At 39.7% G+C, this 19,291-nt stretch overlaps 1 protein-coding gene across 8 annotated transcripts in view; it reads left to right on the forward strand.

Moving 5' to 3' along the window:
• The window catches only part of MLLT3 (MLLT3 super elongation complex subunit), a 289,068-nt gene that overhangs the window by 258,183 nt on the left and 11,594 nt on the right, over nt 1-19,291 (forward strand). For all 8 annotated transcript variants that reach the window (XM_086414334.1, XM_086414328.1, XM_086414329.1 and 5 more), the window contains 4 exons: nt 8,725-8,794; nt 10,601-10,730; nt 13,755-13,854; nt 19,101-19,172. In XM_086414334.1, coding sequence (XP_086270460.1) covers nt 8,725-8,794; nt 10,601-10,730; nt 13,755-13,854; nt 19,101-19,172 — 372 coding nt within the window. The remainder of the gene's footprint in view (nt 1-8,724; nt 8,795-10,600; nt 10,731-13,754; nt 13,855-19,100; nt 19,173-19,291) is intronic.

A 19,291-nucleotide genomic window follows, 5' to 3' on the forward strand; every position in this document is an offset into this window, starting at 1 on the left:
GTCAATCAATTACTCTATGACCATTTTTAAGTAAGCCATTTTTTAATGCAGGTAAATGTCTTGTCAAGATGATCTCTTTAGATATATCTCTGTTTTACTTGATTTCAATTATTTACCATGTTTATGATACTCTGAATTCATTCTATTTAACTTACTTTTATATTTAAAATTTATAATCCCAAACTGAGAGTTATAACCACATAAAATGTACTTTTAGTATTTTATTCAATTGGGCCCTGCCCTTATACAAAGAATCCACCGACACTTTTTCATTATTTCAAGTATCTCGTGCACTACACAGGTGGGTTATTTCACAAGCAACTGAATAGTAGTTCTGACAACAGTTAAGTGATCTTATTGTTGGCTGAGGAGCAGTGGTGTTTTGATGTTCATTGGTCAGCTTCAATAACAGTTAATTATGCGGCAATTCTATCAGGAAACTTTTTTTTTTTCTTGTTCTTCCTGATTCTCTTTTGTGATGCATTATAGCTCCAAACTCTCTTGTAATTTTTTCTTCCTCTACTTTTAAAATGTATGAAAGAGAAAAAAAAAAGACTAGTTAAAAGATGTCTCTAATATTACAAATAGGTGGTATAATTAATGGCCAGTTGTGAAACTCAACTTCTGTGTGCAGTCTTTACTCAGGGAATGCTTACATGCTTCGAGGCGGCACAACTGTACATGGTCTTTTCCAGATGATTTCTCATTCCTAAAGCTCTTAACAAGTGAGTGATTTTCAGAACACACCTGGCACATGCACCATCTTGCAACAACTGGATTTTTTTGAAAGATCACATGTTCTGTCCACAAGAGTCAGTAGCAGCCTTCAAAGTACAACTGGTGATGAGAGATAAAAGACTTGAGGCTCCTCTGTTTAAAAGAGAAGAAGCTGAAAGAAAATTATAGCCATCCCCAAGTGTGGAAAAGGGTCTTATGGAAAGATTTATAGACCCTTGTTCCCCAAGGCCAGTTCGTTTCCTAATGGGATTTTGTGTTCTCAGACAGGGAGGGATGGTGACAAATGTTGACGGCACTTAATAATAATAGTGAAGATGGCAATAATAATGAAGAATACAAATGCAGTTGTAAAAACAGAGGCAGCTCGATGCAAAGCCAGTTATCTTGACACCCAGAATGACTTTGTCTGTAAGTTGAAAATATAATAGAAATAAAGATCGTTTCTGTTTTGCTAACCATAGGTAAGGTAGTTCTTAGGATCCTCCTCTATTACCAGCACATGGTGGACATAGCAATAGCTTTTGATAATACGAGGGTCCAAGAGACTAAATACAATTATAATTTAACATCGGATTCACTCAAATTGTCATGATACTTACAAATGGAGAGGGTTTGCCCAAGAGAGATGTGGTTTCTTCTGTGTGCTCACAGACCTGAGTAATTGGCAATAAGGGTTCCAGCTTCCTACTCCAGTGTTCTTTCTCCAATTAAACTTTGGTTTCAAAGAAAGAGCTGTTAACAGATTATTTAAAGCATTAAATCTATTTTTTTAAACCCTGGATTTCATGGCTTGGGGAAAGTGATAGTTCACCCTTGAAGGCAAATAAAGTAAATGATTGTAGCGTGTTGCCTGATGTGTTTGCCAGTCTTCTTGATCGATGCTAGTGTCAAGAGGATCAGGATAGTTCAGAGGGAAAACTTACTTGCTTTTTGAAAAAAAGAAAAGAAAAAACCTTACTGTACTAGTGAGGTGAGTAGCCAGGATCTAATGTGGTATTGATTGGACGAATGTTAGAAGCAGTTGATACAGACATACAGCCCCAGGGGTGAAGTGTTTTTACCACTCGTTTGCTTTGGATGCTGCTCACAAGCTGTCCCTTAGAGGGATATTCAGTTTCCCAGTGACATAGAAAACTTTCTTCCTTGACACTAGTGTTATAAAATGGTGTTAGTATGTTCAGAACTCTGTTTTAAACTGATAGATCTTCTTTAATGTTAATAGGTGCAGTATAAAGAGGGCTAGATTAGAAGTCACAAAGCTTGGTCGTAATCCACCTAAATATTACCCATGCTTATACTCAGTCACGTCACTCATGTCTGACTCTCTGCAACCCCATGGACTGTAGTCCTCAGGCTCCTCTGTCCATGGGATTCCCCAGGCAAGAACACTGGAGTGGGTTGCCTTGCCCTCCTCCAGGGAATCTTCCCAACCCAACAATCAAACCCATATCTCCTGCATTGCAGGCAGGTTCTTTACCCATCCAGCCACCTGGAAAGTCCAGAGTGACCCGCTGGTCGCTTCATTTTATTGTGCTTCAGTTTCATCACCAGTAAATGGAGATTAAAAATGTGTTCTGCTATTTTAGTCAACTCTGGCTGCCATAATATACCATAGACTGTGTAGCTTCAACAACAGAAATTTTTTTTAATATTTTTATTTATGGAAGCTGGGAAGTCAGCTGGTAAGATCAAGGTGCTGGTCAATTTGGCTTCTCTGTGAGGGTTGTTTTCTTAGCTTGCAGCTGGTCACCTTCTCACTGTATCTTGACATAGGAGAAGCGAGGGAGGAGCAAGTTCTGTGGTGTCTTGTCTAAATAAGGGCACTAATCCCATCCTGAGAGCCCACCCTCATGACCTCATCTAACCTGATTACTCCCAAAGACTATCTCCAAATACCATCACATGGGGGTTAGGACTTCAACATAGAATTTTTTTGGGGGGAAACACATTTAGTCCATACCAGTACTTGCCTTTCTCATGGCAGAACAAATGAAATAAAGACCATGATAGATCTACACAAAGATCCATTAAGAGGCTAGAGTTATTGACTGAATTTTCCAATCTTATTTTCATATACCTTTCTGTATAATAAGGTTTTGTTCTTTTAGCATGTTTATTTTGTAAAAGTTATTAATGTAAAACCAAATGAAGATTAAAACTCTGTTGTTTTTAGCCTTTTGACAATTCATTGTTGCATTGCTGCATCTGCTGCTGCTAAGTCACTTCAGTGGTGTTCAACTGTGTGTGACCCCATAGACGGCAGCCCACCAGGCTCCCCCGTCCCTGGGATTCTCCAGGCAAGAACACTGGAGTGGCTTGCCATTTCCTTCTCCAATGCATGAAAGTGAAAAGTGAAAGGGAAGTCGCTCAGTCATGGCCGACTCTTAGCGACCCCATGGACTGCAGCCCACCAGGCTCCTCCATCCATGGGATTTTCCAGGCAAGAGTACTGGAGTGGGGTGCCATTGCCTTCTCCAACTGTTGCAATAACCTTGTTAAATTTAAGTGTTATTTTGTAACTTTTAATACTTATTTCCTAGCTTAACTTTTACCTTACCTTTTATTGACATAGCTCTCACAATACATTACCTATTAATGGGAATTGATAAGAGTGTGTTCATAGGATGAAGAACATTGTCTAGAATGGATGTTGAATGTCATTTTTCTTTAAAATCAAATGTTTATTTGAAAGTTGAGTTTGATTAGTTTCTTATCATAGAGAAACTAAATAAGGTTTTTTTTCTCAGTTTTGTTGGGATATAATTGTTATAAAACATATCAGTTTAAGGTTCATAACATAGTGATTTGATACATGTATATATTGTGAAATGATTGCTATGATAAATTTAGTTGATATACATCATGAATGATGTAGTCTTTTAAAAGTGTATTACATATGTGTTTTCTTCTTTGATTAGTACTCATCCTTGACACAGTCTGAATATTTGTGCAAAGAAAAGATAATCTTTATTGGAGGGTATGTGTTTTTTTCCTAAACAAAACAGAAATTTGTGAAAATAAAGTAGCAATATGTCTAAAACATGTCTAAAATAATTTACTTATACCATATTCTCTGCCTTTCTCCTGAAGAAAGGTGTATATAATTCTCCCACCTTTTTATTTTTATTGTTTTAAAGATCAAGTTGAAATTTTGTTCAAAAATATAGTTGCCCATTAGAAAAGATGAAAATTCTGGGTTCTGATTACCTAAGAGGAAATCTGCTCCAAGCATAAGGAACAATGGCAGATGTTATGAGTCCTGTCGTGTGACCTACATTGACAGGTGTTCTTGTTTGAAGCAACAACACTTCTAGGACTTAACTTCTAGGAGTTGTAAACATGCGGTTTTTCTTACTTGTCTTGGACAAGAATAATCCTCCATAGAAAATCCATTACAAAATGGTTTTGCATAGCCATTTAATGTTGAAGATTGCATTGCAAATCTTGGTAGGCCCATTGTTTTGGTAGTAAAGATATATCTTGTTTTAGGCAATAGAGGCATTTATGATCTATTGTAAAAAGTAGTTGCAACTAAGTATTGATTAGCTGCCATTATAACAGCCATGGGCTAGGATTTTTTACTTTATTATATCAACTTAACATTAGCACTTCTACATGAGGTTCAGTGCCCTCACTGAGCAAACTAATGCTTAAGTGATCTTCCCAAAACATATACTAATGAGCAATAGAATTTGAGATTCTTCAGCCTATACTTTTGTCATTGTGGAACAGATTATTTAAAGAAACTTCATGTCTAGTGTGCCTTGCTTAGTACCTCAGCTAAACACGTGCTTAGGGCATAAGCAAGAAGAAGCACACAAAAAACTTTTTTTCTTAGTGAAAATTTTAATGTTCAAAAATAAGTCTTAAATTAAGGGGGACATCAGAACCTCATTGGAATTCCCTGCAGTTAGTTTTTGGCACACCTAGGGAGGGAAAAGGAAGATACATAATCTCTTCAATCCTTGGGGCCTAGTTAAGATCTTAATCTAGCTCTATTTATGGTGAAAATTTTTGTAACACACACAACCTTACCTAGTTTTATATAGTCATCTTTGACTTGTGTTTTTGGTGGGTAAATCTGATTTTAAAACAAACAAACTTAAAGTGACCTCCAGCTTGGTTCTGTTGGACTTGATAAAATCTAAGGCTGGATCAGCCTCATCTAGTAGCAGAATGGCTTTTTGAGTAGTTAACATCTAGTTGAATTTTGTCCTGGTCAGCTTTGGTTAGTGTAAGGTCTATCCACCAAAACACAATTGTACATGCTTCATGAATGTTTTTATTCACTGGTAGCCATGTTCTGTCGGAGAAGGCAATGGCACCCCACTCCAGTACTCTTGCCTGGAAAATCCCATGGACGGAGGAGCCTGGTGGGCTGCAGTCCTTGGGGTCGTGAAGAGTTGGACACGGCTGAGTGACTTCACTTTCACTTTTCACTTTTATGCATTGGAGAAGGAAATGGCAACCCACTCCAGTGTTCTTGCCTAGAGAATCCCAGGGATGGCAGAGCCTGATGGGCTGCAGTTTATGGGGTCACACAGAGTCGGACACGACTGACGAGACTTAGCAACAGCAGCAGCAGCAGCAGCAGCAGCTATGTTCTCTCAGGGGGCTTTTTTGCCAAATACTTTGAAGATTATGCTGGGTTGTTACCTCTGGATAGATCGATAAGTTTATATTTTTTCTCATGATGCAAACTCTTATGCTTTCTTAAAGTTAAGATTCTTTTAACAACATATTTTTGCATGTATAAAAAGAGAGGGCTTCCCTGATTTGGCCCTGCCAAATATATTGGATCAGAGTCTCCTCGTGTGTAGAATCCCCCTAGCTGATTCTGATGAATATTCACAGCTGTGAATATATGAGTCTTTGGCCAGTGGTTCTCAAAAGTCTGGTTGGCCCTCAGAACAGCAGCTTGTAAGAAATCCAGGTTCTTATCACTCTCCCTGACTTAGACACCCTGGGTGGGGCCTAGGAGTCTGCATTTTACCAGCTCTCCCAGTTGGTTCTCTACTGCTCATGGAAGTATGACAATCACTCTTTTTGATGATTCAGAGGTCTCCTTAGCTCTCACATTCTACAAGTCCTTGTACTGATGGCAAAAAACTTTCTGGACATGGGAATTTTCTGCCCACCATTCAATTCTTTATCCTTCTCCATCCACCTCTGTTGCTTTCAACCGTGAAAAGTTTCCATATTAAAGTTTCCATTTTAATATTCTCACTGAATGACTGTGTCTTCTACTGTAAACCCCTTCAAATGCTTGGTGAAAGAGCCAGGGTGTTAATGATAAACATTGAATAGAAAGCCTTTTGCTCTGGTTGTATTATGTTCTTTAGCATTTGCCAGTTTTCTGATGGTTAGCAACTGTGGCATTATTAACCTTGTTTATGGTTAGGAAGCTAAAAGAAGGCTGCCTCCAGGTTTGGTTCCGGCATTGGCATGATGCTTGAGACAGATGGGTCACATTTAGCATGGGGGAGTTGGAGAGATAGCCGCTGTCCTCTTGATCCTAATTAATGTCACTCACAGCAAATAGCTCTGGCAGAACATCTCCTCGAAGTCCAGCATAGCGTGTACTGGCCAGGCAGGATGGGGATTGCAGCTCTCTCTAAGGAAACCTCTTTTTTGGCTCCAAAATGGTTTCCAGAACTATCAAAATATTACCATTTGCAGACACTTTTCATGGCTGAAGAGAGCAACTTGGAGAGGAGAGGGAGTGCTCCGTGGACCCCCGGAGAAATGTCTGCGGCTGGGCATCGTGCTGCATCCCCTTTCAGTTGTGTGACTCACCGCAGGGTCTGGGAAGTGGAAGACACTGGGCAGAGTGAAGGGTACCTCTCACAGGCCTCTGTACTTGTCCACCGGCTCTTCTTTGTGGGTCACGAATAGCAATGTGGACCTCGTGCTGCAAATTTCAAGGAAACTTGCAGGGGTGGTGGGTTGGTGGGCCACCTGCTGCTCATTAGAGGTCCCGTCTGGCTCTTTTCCTGGAGGGTGAGTGGTAGATTGCTGACACCTGTTTTCCCATCCAGCCTCGGGATATGAAGTATGCATTAGGAATGCCTGAAAGTGCTTCCTTGTGTCTGAGTCTGTGGAGCTTGGTGCCGCTTGGAGGGGAGGGGGTAGTGGATTCAGTGAAGGGAGGGGAGCTGAGAAGAGCAAGGGGGAGAAACTGCAGTGTGAATGGAACTGGGATTCTCATCCTCATGGAGTGGCTTCTGATTGTGCTCCAGGGTGTCCTCCATGTGGCCGTGATAAACGTAGTCACCCACTGAGCAACGAAGATGTGTCCTGATCGTGAGAAGACCTCAGAAGTTTCTCAAGTGACATGAGCATGTAGTTTAAACTATGAGCATATTAGAAATGGGAGAAAAATAATGCCTTCTTCCAACCAAATTGATCAACATTAAGTTATTTTAAACTAATGACAACCCTATGGGCTATATCCCACCAGGCTTCCCCATCCCTGGGATTCTCCAGGCAAGAACACTGGAGTGGGCTACCATTTCCTTCTCCAATGCATGAAAGTGAAAAGTGAAAGTGAAGTTGCTCAGTCATGTCCGACTTTAGCGACCCCATGGACTGCAGCCTACCAGGCTCCTCCGTCCATGGGATTTTCCAGGCAAAAGTACTGGAGTGGGGTGCCATTGCCTTCTCCAAACTGGGCCTCAAATGTGTACAATTCAGGTGTCTGGATGGCATGATCACTTTCTCTGCACAGTTCTGTCCATCTGTTTTCTCCTCCCACTGTTACCTACCAGAAAGTCTCATAAAAACAGATAGCATTGAAACATGTGTATTATCATATGTGAAATAGATCACCACTCCAGGTTCAATGCATGAGACAGGGTACTCAGGGCCAGTGGCCTGGGATGACCCTGAGAGATGGGATGGGGAGGGAGGTGGGAATGGGGTTCAGGATGGGGAACACATGTATAGCCATGGCTGATTCATGTCCATGTATGGCAAAAACCACTACAATATTGTAAAGTAATTAGCCTAGCCTCCAATTAAAATAAATAAATTAAAAAAAAACAAAACAGATGGTGGACCAGAGGGCCTAATGTCACAGAGAAAGAGCGCCTGTTGTATGCAGTGAGTGTTGCTGAGTATGAGGGCATAACGAGAAGCACAAGGCAGAGGCTCCAATCCCAGCTTTTTCAAGTGCTGGCAGGTTACTGGAAAGAAAAAACATCTACATCAGAGGTAGCATGATTCCATAGCAGATCTTCTAAGCAAACAGATGATCCACATTTTCAGTGGGTTTGGGAAAGGAAGAGAACTTTGAGTTGGTGGGTCAAGGAGGATGTGGAACTTATTCTGGGTACTAAGGAATGAAGAGAATGTGTTGAGAGTGGGGTGTGTATATGATGCTCTTTCCCTGCATCACTGTACTGTGGAATTAAAGGGTGTGTTTTGTTTTAAGTGGTGGGAACATTTTCCCCTGACTCATGTGTGGGACTTGGCCAGGTCTCCTTGCAATCACTGGCCTCCATTTGTGAACTGTGGATGAACGGGGTTAGGGTTGGGTCATGGCCTTGGACCAGAGTAAAATTAACTGGCTCATAATGTGATTGAACTAATGACCTTGGCCTCATTACCACTATGTTTTAACCAGTTGAGTCAATCAAATGTTGCAGAAAGGGTAATCAAGGTATCTTTCAGAAAGCAATGCGGATGACAGTAAACATGGGAGTGGAATCAAAGCCAGGTTTCTTGCCTTATGAGGTGTGTCCCTCTTTATCCTTGAGGTTTTGCACTTGTTTCTGCATCTAATGAAACTATTGTGGACAAAACAACAAGGACACTGACTTTCCTGTGTTAGCATTTTTGAAATGAGGCAATTTGTAGTCATTTTCTAGCACAGTGTCAGACTGTTTTTGTAGGGCAAAATATGTTTGAGCAGCGATGGTGTTTCTAATTTTAGGTGTGTAGCGTCCTATGCATTTACTGATGGTGCTTTTCTCTTCTTATTTCAAGTCTGAACAGCCCAGTCCTGCCAGCTCCAGCTCCAGCTCCAGCTTCACACCATCCCAGACCAGGCAACAAGGTATCCACATCTCCCAGGCCAGCTCGGAAACATTTTTCTCATAAAACATCTTAATGACTTGATTTATGGCCTATTTTCTACTGTTTTATTATTTGAATGATAACTTGGCTTTTATGCAGTTGTATTTATTTCCCCTAGGAATGCACTTGAGTATTGTTCTGATGTATGAGGCCAGCCTCTAGAAATTCCCCTTTTTCCAGTCCCTGCCATCAGAGTCCCATTTTACAAAAGGATTATAGACACAGCCCATTCCAGGGAGTTCCCAAAGGAAATACAATAGTGAAAGCTAGACTTGAGAGGCTTTGACAGAGAGAAATAGCTTTTAGTCCCCCTCCTGGACATCTTTCATTTTATTATTTTTCTACAGATTAATAGACTTTTTTCTGTGGTGAGTCTTAATTTGCTGTCTTTAGAATATATTTTCTTCTACTCAAACTCAAAATAAATTTAAACTGAAACATTAACTAAATATATGTTCCATTTTTCATGTGTGGAAACTCTACAAACACAGGCCCGTTTTTCAAATTTTTTTTTTAAACAGGGAAACAGATTATATCAAGAAATAATCTGTTTCTGGGCATCACGTTGCACATTACCTTTTTTGATTGACTGCATTGAATTCCTGATGGCCTTGCATGTTTTGAAAAGGATTAAATTGTTGTGTGCGTTTAGGCTAAGGCTAAGCTTCCAGGAAAAAAGTAAAAGACACTGTTCGTTTTGGCTGTTTAGAGTTCTTGTTCCACTGACTTCCCAAGATAAAAGCCCATTACAAAAGCAGAGAAATTTGGAGTTTGCAGAATGTGAGATTACACAGAGTCAACACTTATTTTAGAAGTAAGGCAATGATAGCTCAGATAGTCCTATCACAGATTAGCCTTTAGGAATTGGCTAATCTAGGATGAAAGTGCCTCTCTCACTCTCTCCATTGTCCTTACAATCTCTTCTGTTAAGATTAGAAATACCTATTTTGATTTCATTACATTTATAGTAGTGTGATGAAAATAAGCCACATTAATGCATTTTTCTGTGAATTTAATTTTTTTTTACATTCTAGAATAAAATTAGTTCTGCCTTGACGTTTCTCTCCCATCTAATACTGGATACTGTTTTGAATGTTCTGGGCACTGTTTTATTACATGGTCTTATTTAGGTAAATTCATGCCAATATTTTGCCAGGAAATTCTTAAAAAGTATAAATTGGCTACACAAAAATAACAAAAAAATAAAATTGGCTACACAAAATTGTTGCAACAAGACCTTGTGTCCAAGATCAATATGAAGATCAGAAATAGGACATTGCACCATGGAATTGAAATACTTTATAATCTGAACTTGACTGAAATGCTTGCTTGACCTGAAATTGACCTTGAAATAAAAGGAACAGCTAAACCTTAATAGATCAAAAACTACCACACAAAGGCCGCCTTGCTAAGAACAAGTTACAACCATGGTGATTTATTAGTCTCAACTTTTCAATACATGGATTAACCTAACAAAACATTCAATTTACTAACAGATCTTTCTGTTTCTTTTTAGGTGTGATTTTTCTTAGGCAAGAAAAATGCATAGGAAAAAAATTCCTAGGAAATAGAGATTTTGTAAAGAACATTTTGGGGCATGTGTTATGAAAGCAGTAGTATTTGGGGAGAGGTTGCATTCCAGAAACTACCAGATTTATCATGTAAATTGTATAACTGTATCTGATGATGGTAATTTTTAAGCAATGTTCTGTGCTGGTGAGTTATCCCCCTATGTCGGCTATGGCTAAGTGTATTTGATTGCCTGTGGTTCATTCTCATTGTTCAGGTCCTTTAAGGTCTATAATGAAAGATCTGCATTCTGATGACAACGAGGAGGAATCAGATGAAGCAGAGGATAATGACAATGACTCCGAAATGGAGAGACCTGTAAATAGAGGCGGCAGCCGAAGTCGCAGGTGAGTGTCTTGGTAGAGATGAGGTTCCCTGGGATGGAATCATACCTTTTCACTGGATCTAAGAGTATAGCCACAGCAAAAATGTGAAACACCAAAAACGATGGCAAATAAATAGTCACATTCATTTTTTTTTAAAGTATTTTGAATTTGTTTCATTTATTTTTATTAAAGTATAGCTGACTTACTCTATTATGTTAGTTTCAGGTGTACAGCATAGTAATTCGATAGTATAGTGTGTGTGTATTTTTAACTGGAGGGTGCTTGCTTTATCCTGTTGTGTTAGTTTCTGCTATACAACAACACAAATTAGCCGTAACTCTCTCTCTCGGTCATCAGGGAGTGTCAGACTGGGTTTCCTGTGTTACGTAGCAGCTTCCCACTATTTAACACCCCCATGCTGTGTCCTCAAGTCGGTCCACTACATCTGCATCTTTATTCCTGCCCTGCATATAGGTTCATCAGTACCGTCTTTCTAGATTCCCTTTATAGATGTTAATACACGATATTTGTATATAATATAAACTATTTTTATAGATTATACGCCGTACAAAGTTTAAGTTGGGGCACCTTGGCATGCTTACACTCACCGTTCCCCAGGGAACTATTTTATCCCTTGTTCTCAGAAAGGAGAGGTTTTTCCTCTATAAATTTTACAGAGAAAAAGTCCTATTGGAAGCTTTTGCTCTTCAAAGTAAATGCCATGGTGGCTGGACCGGCGGCTGAAATGAACTCTGCTTTCATTTGAAGAATTTGTGTAGCTTCGTTGCTGTAGGTATTCATAACTCAGAATTTGAGGAAATGTGTTCGCTGTTTGTAGTTAGAAATGCATGATTGATTTCAATGAATTATGTGTGACCTAATTAAAACTGGGATCACCTGTGTGTTTTCCAGAAACTAAATTCCTTTTAAGTGCGCTGTTACTTAAGTAGCTTTAATGCAGCGAGGCATACTTCTGCATTGGAAAGATGCTAATTCATGTCACTTATAATTAATAGTCAACTTGAAATTGCCTCGAGAATTTTATTTATCATGAGCAAAACAAATAGCTGTGCTTACTTTAATGGGTTTTGAGTAGGAAAAAATATGAATCTATTTGAACTTAAAATCCAATTACATTGATAATATATTGCATTAAGTCTTTTCTCATTATCCATTACTGGGTAGCAGGCCCTAAAATTCCCCACAATGATGTGATCTTAACCCAAACTGGACAGACCATGTGTTTGTTAATTGGTAATTCCTTCGTGTCCTTGGAGAAGAGTCTCCTTAGAATATATACCCTGTCCCATCTCTCAGTGGTTCTTCCTTATGGCTGTACTCAATTCCTTTTTCTCTACTCATCTCCCAAAATCACCCATCTGTATTCCTTTTAAATAAGAGAGACATAAGGAACCTTATGGTCTTGGCCTTATAATGTTTCCCTTTACAAGTTTTAATCTAACAAGAAGGAAACTGATGGGGCAAAAAAAAAAAACCTAAAAATGAACTGACACTTGTAGGCTAGGAGCATCTTTATAACAATTGAAATCCTGACCACTGACTGCTTTTACATTTAGCTGGTGAAAAAATGCATAACCAGTTTAGACATCTCCCAACTTAGTATGTAGAAGATCTAGACACTCTGTGATGGGCTGTGGCCTGTTCCCTCTTTGCCTTGTCCCCTGAGTCAACATGGGTCAGATCATACATGTTTGTGAGTTGACTGATGTGTGATGCATGTTGTTTGCAAGGCTCTCCCTCCCTCCTGACATATGCTGTTGGCACAGCCCCCGCCCGGGTAACATTTGATCTTCATGGCACTTGTGAAGTCTCAACTGTTTAATCAGTTTAAATACTCAGCCTTCCACTTCAGTCAAGAAGCATTTTAAAGCAGCGCTTCAACTGAACACTTCATTAATGTAATTTAGTTAAGAAAAACAAGTTCCGTCAGTTTTTTCCTAAAAGGATGTCCCAGTGTATCCTTTTCATTTCCTATCTCGTATCTTGTCTATCTGAATGTATTATAGGGCTGGAATGTGATTGCCTATTCAGAACGACAGAAAAACTATCCGATTTCTAAAGCATTTTCTGTTTCTGAGAAGAATATTGTATTAGGTTACTATATAAGCGAAGCGAGGGAGCAAGCCCTGAAGGACATTTCTAAAAGAGTGCACACATTCAGCAGAGTAAATAAAGACGTATCTCCTATTCTCGCTGAAAGAAAATTCCATTTTCAATGGAAAGGAAAAAAAAAGGAGGTGATATTTTTATTGTCTTTCATTGTTGAAAGACACTGTATTTTTCTAAAGCAGTTTTCCCAAACACACTGTCTTTTCCTGTTCAGTGGTGTATTTCCAGGGAATTGCATCAGAACTAGGGTCAACTTTGCATCATGACACAGTGGAAATGATTGGTGATGGGTCTGTCATGTTGAGCTTCACACCTCCCACCCTCAGACGTCACTCTGCACTGTCAGTCCTGCAGGGCTGTGGTCCACATTCTTCTTAGCAGTTACTTCCTTTCCTGCACCCTGTATTTTAGCTGTACTTGTAAAATTTTCACCTGTAACAAATAGGCAGAAGGAAAGGAAGGGCAAAAAGGGTAGTAACCTGTGAACTGTCTGATTTTGCTGAACTTCCAGCTTGGGTGACATGCTTATGACAGTAGGTGGATGGATCTGGAACAGGGAGATAAATGAATAAATGAAGGCAGCAAAATATACTGGCCGAGTACCAGGACTGTGAGTCACGTTGCTTGGATTTGAATCCTAGAACCAGCACTCTTACCTCTGTGACGCTATGTGAGTGATCCAGTTTGTCTCAGTTTCCTTATCTATGAAATGGAGATTATTAAATGAGAAGGAGCAAGTCAAACGTTTAACCCCTTTCTAGATACAAAGTAAACGCCGGCATGTAGTAGCAATTGTATGAGTTAAAACAAGTTCCCGAAGATGAGTGTTTGGATGCCTTGCTCTCTACCCCTAATTCTTTGGATATTTCAAGAATTGTCTGTAACGCTGCGACTGACTTCTCTGTTCCTTTTCAGAGTTAGCTTAAGTGATGGCAGTGATAGTGAAAGCAGTTCTGCTTCCTCACCCCTACATCATGAACCCCCGCCACCCTTATTAAAAACCAACAACAACCAGGTAAGCTTCTGGGTCTGCACTTCTCACGATTCTGCAGAACTCAAAGTATGCCAGGCATTTTACCCCTTAAATTTTAAACAAAGTCCCTCTTGACAGCAAATAGCTGGGAACCTACAACCTTAGGACTAAACATATAGGGTAAAAGGACTTAAGTTGTCACAAAAGTATGGTATTGGATGAGTTAGTTAAATGTCAATAGATGCAGGACAGGATGGTGACAAAAAGTGTTACCCATTTACTCCTGATTTCTGTGTATTTCCCCGTCAATTGGGAAGAATATGACCTTTGGAGCTGTATAAAGCCTGGTTCTCTGTTTTACTGATTTATAGTAGTTTATTGGTACAAAAAGTTTTTTTAATTTAGCCTCAGTTTTCTCATCTGTAAACGAGGATATTAATGTCTACCTTACTGGCTACTGGGAGGGTAACAAAAAAGTGTGTGTAAAGAGCATGAAGCATGGTTCATACCTCTTGGCAAACAGTTGATGATATATGTTTAGTACAGGTGCTCTGCCTCTGTGCTTATCCAGGGAAAAAGGATTATCACTTGGGATTGTAAGGAATCATTTATAAACTATAGAGTAAACAATGGTCATTATCATTGTTGTTATAAGTCCAGCTAAAGGAAAGCTTATTAATTTGATAATCAGAGTAAAGAATATAGTTATTTGGATAGGTCTAGGCAGAGCTTGCAAAGCTGTGATGAAGAGCTTTCGTTAAACGAATGATTATTTTAAACACTTGATAAAATAAGCTGTTTTCAAGTATTGTAAAAAAAAACCTCATTATGCATCAGGTTGATTCTCTATTACCATGTTATTCTTTTTTCCTTATTTAGACAGATTCCATGAGACCTCACAATAATTGCTTAATTCAAGTTACCGTATGAACGTTAACTTGAAAATGTGGTTTGTAAAAGTATTCTGTTTCACAGGTGTCCTACCTGTTGTTTTAAATGGCCTTGTCTTTGAAATCTGTGATCTTTCTTTAATGGGGAAAATGTGATTTTTATAGCCGAAGACTTTTTCATTTCAAATTTCATATAAAGCAAAAATCTCTTAAAATTTAAAATTCCTCATCTAATTGATCTACAACTTAAAGCCTCCATTATTAAGTAGGAATGTCATCAGTGTTCTTTACCTCACCAGTTGCAGTCCAACTGCAGTTTCTTTGTGTCCTGCATGTGACTGCAGGCCCAGCCTCGTCACCCGTTACAGGCTGTCCGGCAAGGAGTTGTACTTTCTTCTTCCTTATCCTGACTCCGCACAGTCCATGTGTCTCCCTGCCTCCAGGGCCAGCCATACCCATGACCCAGCCAGCCGTCACCTCAAGTGTGGCTGCCCAGTACTCCAAAGTCAAGCATGGCTGGGGAGAGCGAGGACCACGGGCGTAGCCATCATTGCCAGTCAGTGGAGAAGGGCCCTAGGCTGGCTGACTGGATAACTTGGAGGATTCTTTTGTAATTGTGTGCTTCAGTATAAGCTGTCAATAGAAGAGCATTTGGACCTTGAAATATATTTTTATATCCAATTTCAACCTATGTAGGCCTGATTTCTGCTTCCAGTGGGTGGTGTGTTGAAATTGGGATTCTTCCTGGGCGGTGACGGTGGCCTTGGCAGGGCCAGGAGTGCAGGGCATTATAGGCTGTGCTTTTGTGCCCTGTGGTAGTCTCCTTCAGCATTGTTCCCAGGTGGAGTGAAGACTATGCTTGCTAAATAAATGCAGCTTCAGCAAGCCACCATCTCGCCTTGCAGACAGAACTGCCCCAGTCTCTTCCTGGACCTGCTGCAGTCTTGACATGACCCTGGTTTCAGGGAAAGGTTTAGATTCTTTGTCAGACTTTTTTTTTTATTGACTGTCTGGCAGGATGAAAAAAAAGCAAAACAAAATTGAAATGGTACCATCTATCTAGAAAGGGTAAAATTTGCTTTATCCGATTAAATAGCATACCACTGGTTTCTTGGCATATGTTTATTTGACAAATGTAGCTTCACACATGTGAGTCATCAATCTGTCAGGAATACTCAGTTATATGTCACTTTCTCCATACACCTATAAGCATAATAAGGGGGTCCATATGCTTTCAGTTTTAACTAGTTTAGGGTAGGAAATATATGTACCCCAAGGGTGCTTTTTCCTCTGGACCTGTGTCTTAGAACTGGAGTGTGTTTAGTCGTGTGTGTGTGTGTGTGTTTGTGAGTGTGATAGTGATGATAATGAGATGATCTGAAATTTCACATGAAATAAGCGAAAACATACCAGGAAGGCCAAACTATGAAACGGGCAGACTCTTGAGTCTTCTTCTTTCATATCCCTTGACTATTCTCTCTGTGTAGGTTGATAATAGTCTCAAAGTTTCTATAAATTACCAGGCAAAGCTATGGTTTCCTTTTTCTCAATTTTCTAGGGACTGGGGAAGAGGGAAAGTGCTCATTGAGTCAGACATTTCTAATTCTTGGAAAAAAAGTGAACAGAGAGAGAGAGCCATATGTCAACAAAGCAAGTAATTAACCTGAGTATTGTTAGGAGCTACTAGTGATCGTTAACATCAAAGACCCAGCGGTAGAGAATCCATCTGCTGAGTAATTGAGTTGTCAGTCCTCACAAAAGAATACAGAAAAATAATAATCTTGAAAATCTGATTCTCAAGCCAGATCCTCAGATTAAGGATAGAAGCGCAACTCATCATAGTTCTATTTTCAGAGACTATCACGTGCATACTTGGTGCCTCTCAGCAGTCTGGGTGGCTGTTTCTTCTCCCTACAGCTTAATAGAGAGGAATAATGCTGTGCCATTTTAACCGAAGTTTTTTTGTTTTTGTTTTTTAACTTCAAACTTCTTTATGTGAATTTCAAACAAAATCAAAATTCTAGATCCTTTTTGGCTGAAAGTATTGAAGGGGAGGGAGGGGCCTCAAAGGAAGGAAGCGATCCATCGGACCCAAGTTAATATTCAGAATATCATAAATCACCTATCAGCCTGCGAGGCGTGTTGAATGAAATCAAAGAGTCCATCCAGTTAAACTGGTTTGAAATCGGCCTGTGGAAGACAAGGTGCCATATTTTTCTATTCTGGAGTCGTTTCCTTAAAGATAAGAAATGATCATAAATAAAACAATTGTCTTCAGCATGGATCAGCTCTCAGAATGAGGTTTTGACAAAGCTGTTTATTTTGGAGCAGGGAGAGATCAAAGCAGGAAGATTAACTGAGCCCTCTCTGGGCAGCCACTCAGTAACTCGAGGCGGATCACTGACACCCGGGGCTTTTGTTCCTGCCTCTGCAGCTTCAGAAGAAAGAAACCAGGATTTCAGTGTCATTGGCCTCCTGTGCCGCAGCCCTTATGGAATGTGTAGGATGGGATTTCAGCGCCCTGCGTGTTCTATTTTCTGCTTTGAAGAGAAGGTGGTGGAACTCTCTCAACCTAGTTCATAACTCTGTGTGCCCCATAGAGAGTTCTCAGTCACTTGGTCCCCAGAGAACAATGACTTGGGGCAGGGAATGGCGGGGTACTCAGGGGAAGGATATGATGGGAACAAAATTCAGTTTTCTAATGCACAAGGCAGGCAGACAGGGGCTGTATTTTTCCTCTTGCCTGCATTCACAGCAGATCGGCTCTGCTTGGCCCAGCCCTGTATCTGAGTTGGCGAGGAGTGCCATCTACTGACCTACTTACTCCTAGGTCTCAGTGCTAACGAACGTTCCCCTCGAGGTCTCATTTCCAGCCAAAATAGAGAAGGGAGTTCTGAATGTAGGGGGGTGTTTGGTTTCCTTTACTAAAAGCTATTGCTTTGCCTCTGCGATTAAGTAATTTCCTTGTGTTGCCAGAAGTATTATGTTTGAAATTAGCCTGGTCACATTGGTCATCTGGTATCTTAATCTTAAAAACGAAGGAAGAAAGGCGATTCTCAGGCAAGATGCTGTTAGGAGCTCACTTCTTATACATTTTCCTAAATTCAAATGAATGTGTATTCCTTTTGAGAAGCATTTGGTCTTTTCTAGAATGTCATCCTCAGCAAGTAAAGTGCTTATTAGCAGTAGAAAATTTCATGGCTAAATGGGAACCTGGATGCTCCCTTGCTCCTAGCTCTTTTTATTTGTCTCATTTTTGTCAAAGTTCAAAAAACATTGAATGATAGGGCTGGTACCTGAACTTGGGTTTCTGAGCCCAATCAATGCTCTCTCTACAAGTTAAATTACAAAATAAATGTGGACTCATTTTAAAAATCTGTGCATTTTGGAAGTGGTAGACCTTTGAACAGAACCGTGAGACGTGTGTGTGTGTGTGTGTGTATGCTAAAGCAGAGTAAACTTCTTCAATATCTCCTTTTTTGGCATTTTTTTCCCTCAGTGTTAGCTTCAGATTGTAACTCACTTGATAATGAGAATATAATGAAAAAGACAAATTACCTTTGCCTTTATGTTTTTATATGTCTGTAAACACTCATCAATAATTTCAGTGGTTTTCACCATTTAAAGCATAATTCTCAATTTTGAAAATTCTAATTAATCAACTGTGTTTATTAAATAATAATGTATTCTCCTTTTTATTAATTAGAAATGTAACTCCCCACCGTCTGAACAGTATGCAAAACTGCTGTTCATAACCTGAGCTATAATTGGTTCAGATCAAAGGAAAGGCACTGGGGATTTTATCCTGGGTAAACACATTATTTCTTAGAATACAGAAAATGGTCCTGGCTCTCTGATTTCTTGAGTAGGAGGATTCCAAGTTGGGAGCAGCCAGCGTGGCAGCCACCTTCACTTCCAAACCTTCCTCAATTTAGTAGACAGGAGTACTTTTTAGAATCTGAGAGGCAGGTACTAGAAAGGGTATTTGAGTGTTTGTCTTATCCTTACTGCACTGAACACGGGTAGTCATGTTGAAACAACAGGATGAATAAGAAAAATTTCTTGCCAGAGGGGACTGTAATCTACTACAGCTCAGCTGCTGTGCATATGTGGGAGAGTGTTGTCACTAAAGAGAAGCAGCCTTGGAAGCATAGATCAATTTCCTTATCGTCACTTTTTTTTTTTAAAGTTCTATTGCCCTGACTCAGCATTTCAGATATAAGTAGTTTATTTTCTGAGAGAAAGTCAGATTAGAGGAGAAGAACTAAAATGTGAGGAGGAAAAATGCTCTTTGGAAAGTGATGTTATGCATTTCATTCATAGCGCCTTTTGTTTCTGTGGCAGGTTAGCCAAGCAGTGCTAGCAATCAAACTTAACTGTTTTCTCTTTGATCCCTAGATTCTTGAAGTGAAAAGTCCAATAAAGCAAAGCAAATCAGATAAGCAAATAAAGAATGGCGAATGTGACAAGGTAGGTTTCTAGTCTGTTACCGTGAGTAACGTTGCACTGACACTCTTCTGTTTCTTTGTGTTTCCCTTGATCATTCTTGCTGGTTCTCATTTCGTTTTCTTCATCAGAAGGGCCTGAAG

This window comes from Bos grunniens, chromosome 8, assembly GCF_055505025.1.
Source record: "Bos grunniens cultivar Pamir isolate PY7600 chromosome 8, Bosgru_T2T1.0, whole genome shotgun sequence".
Taxonomy (NCBI): domain Eukaryota; kingdom Metazoa; phylum Chordata; class Mammalia; order Artiodactyla; family Bovidae; genus Bos; species Bos grunniens.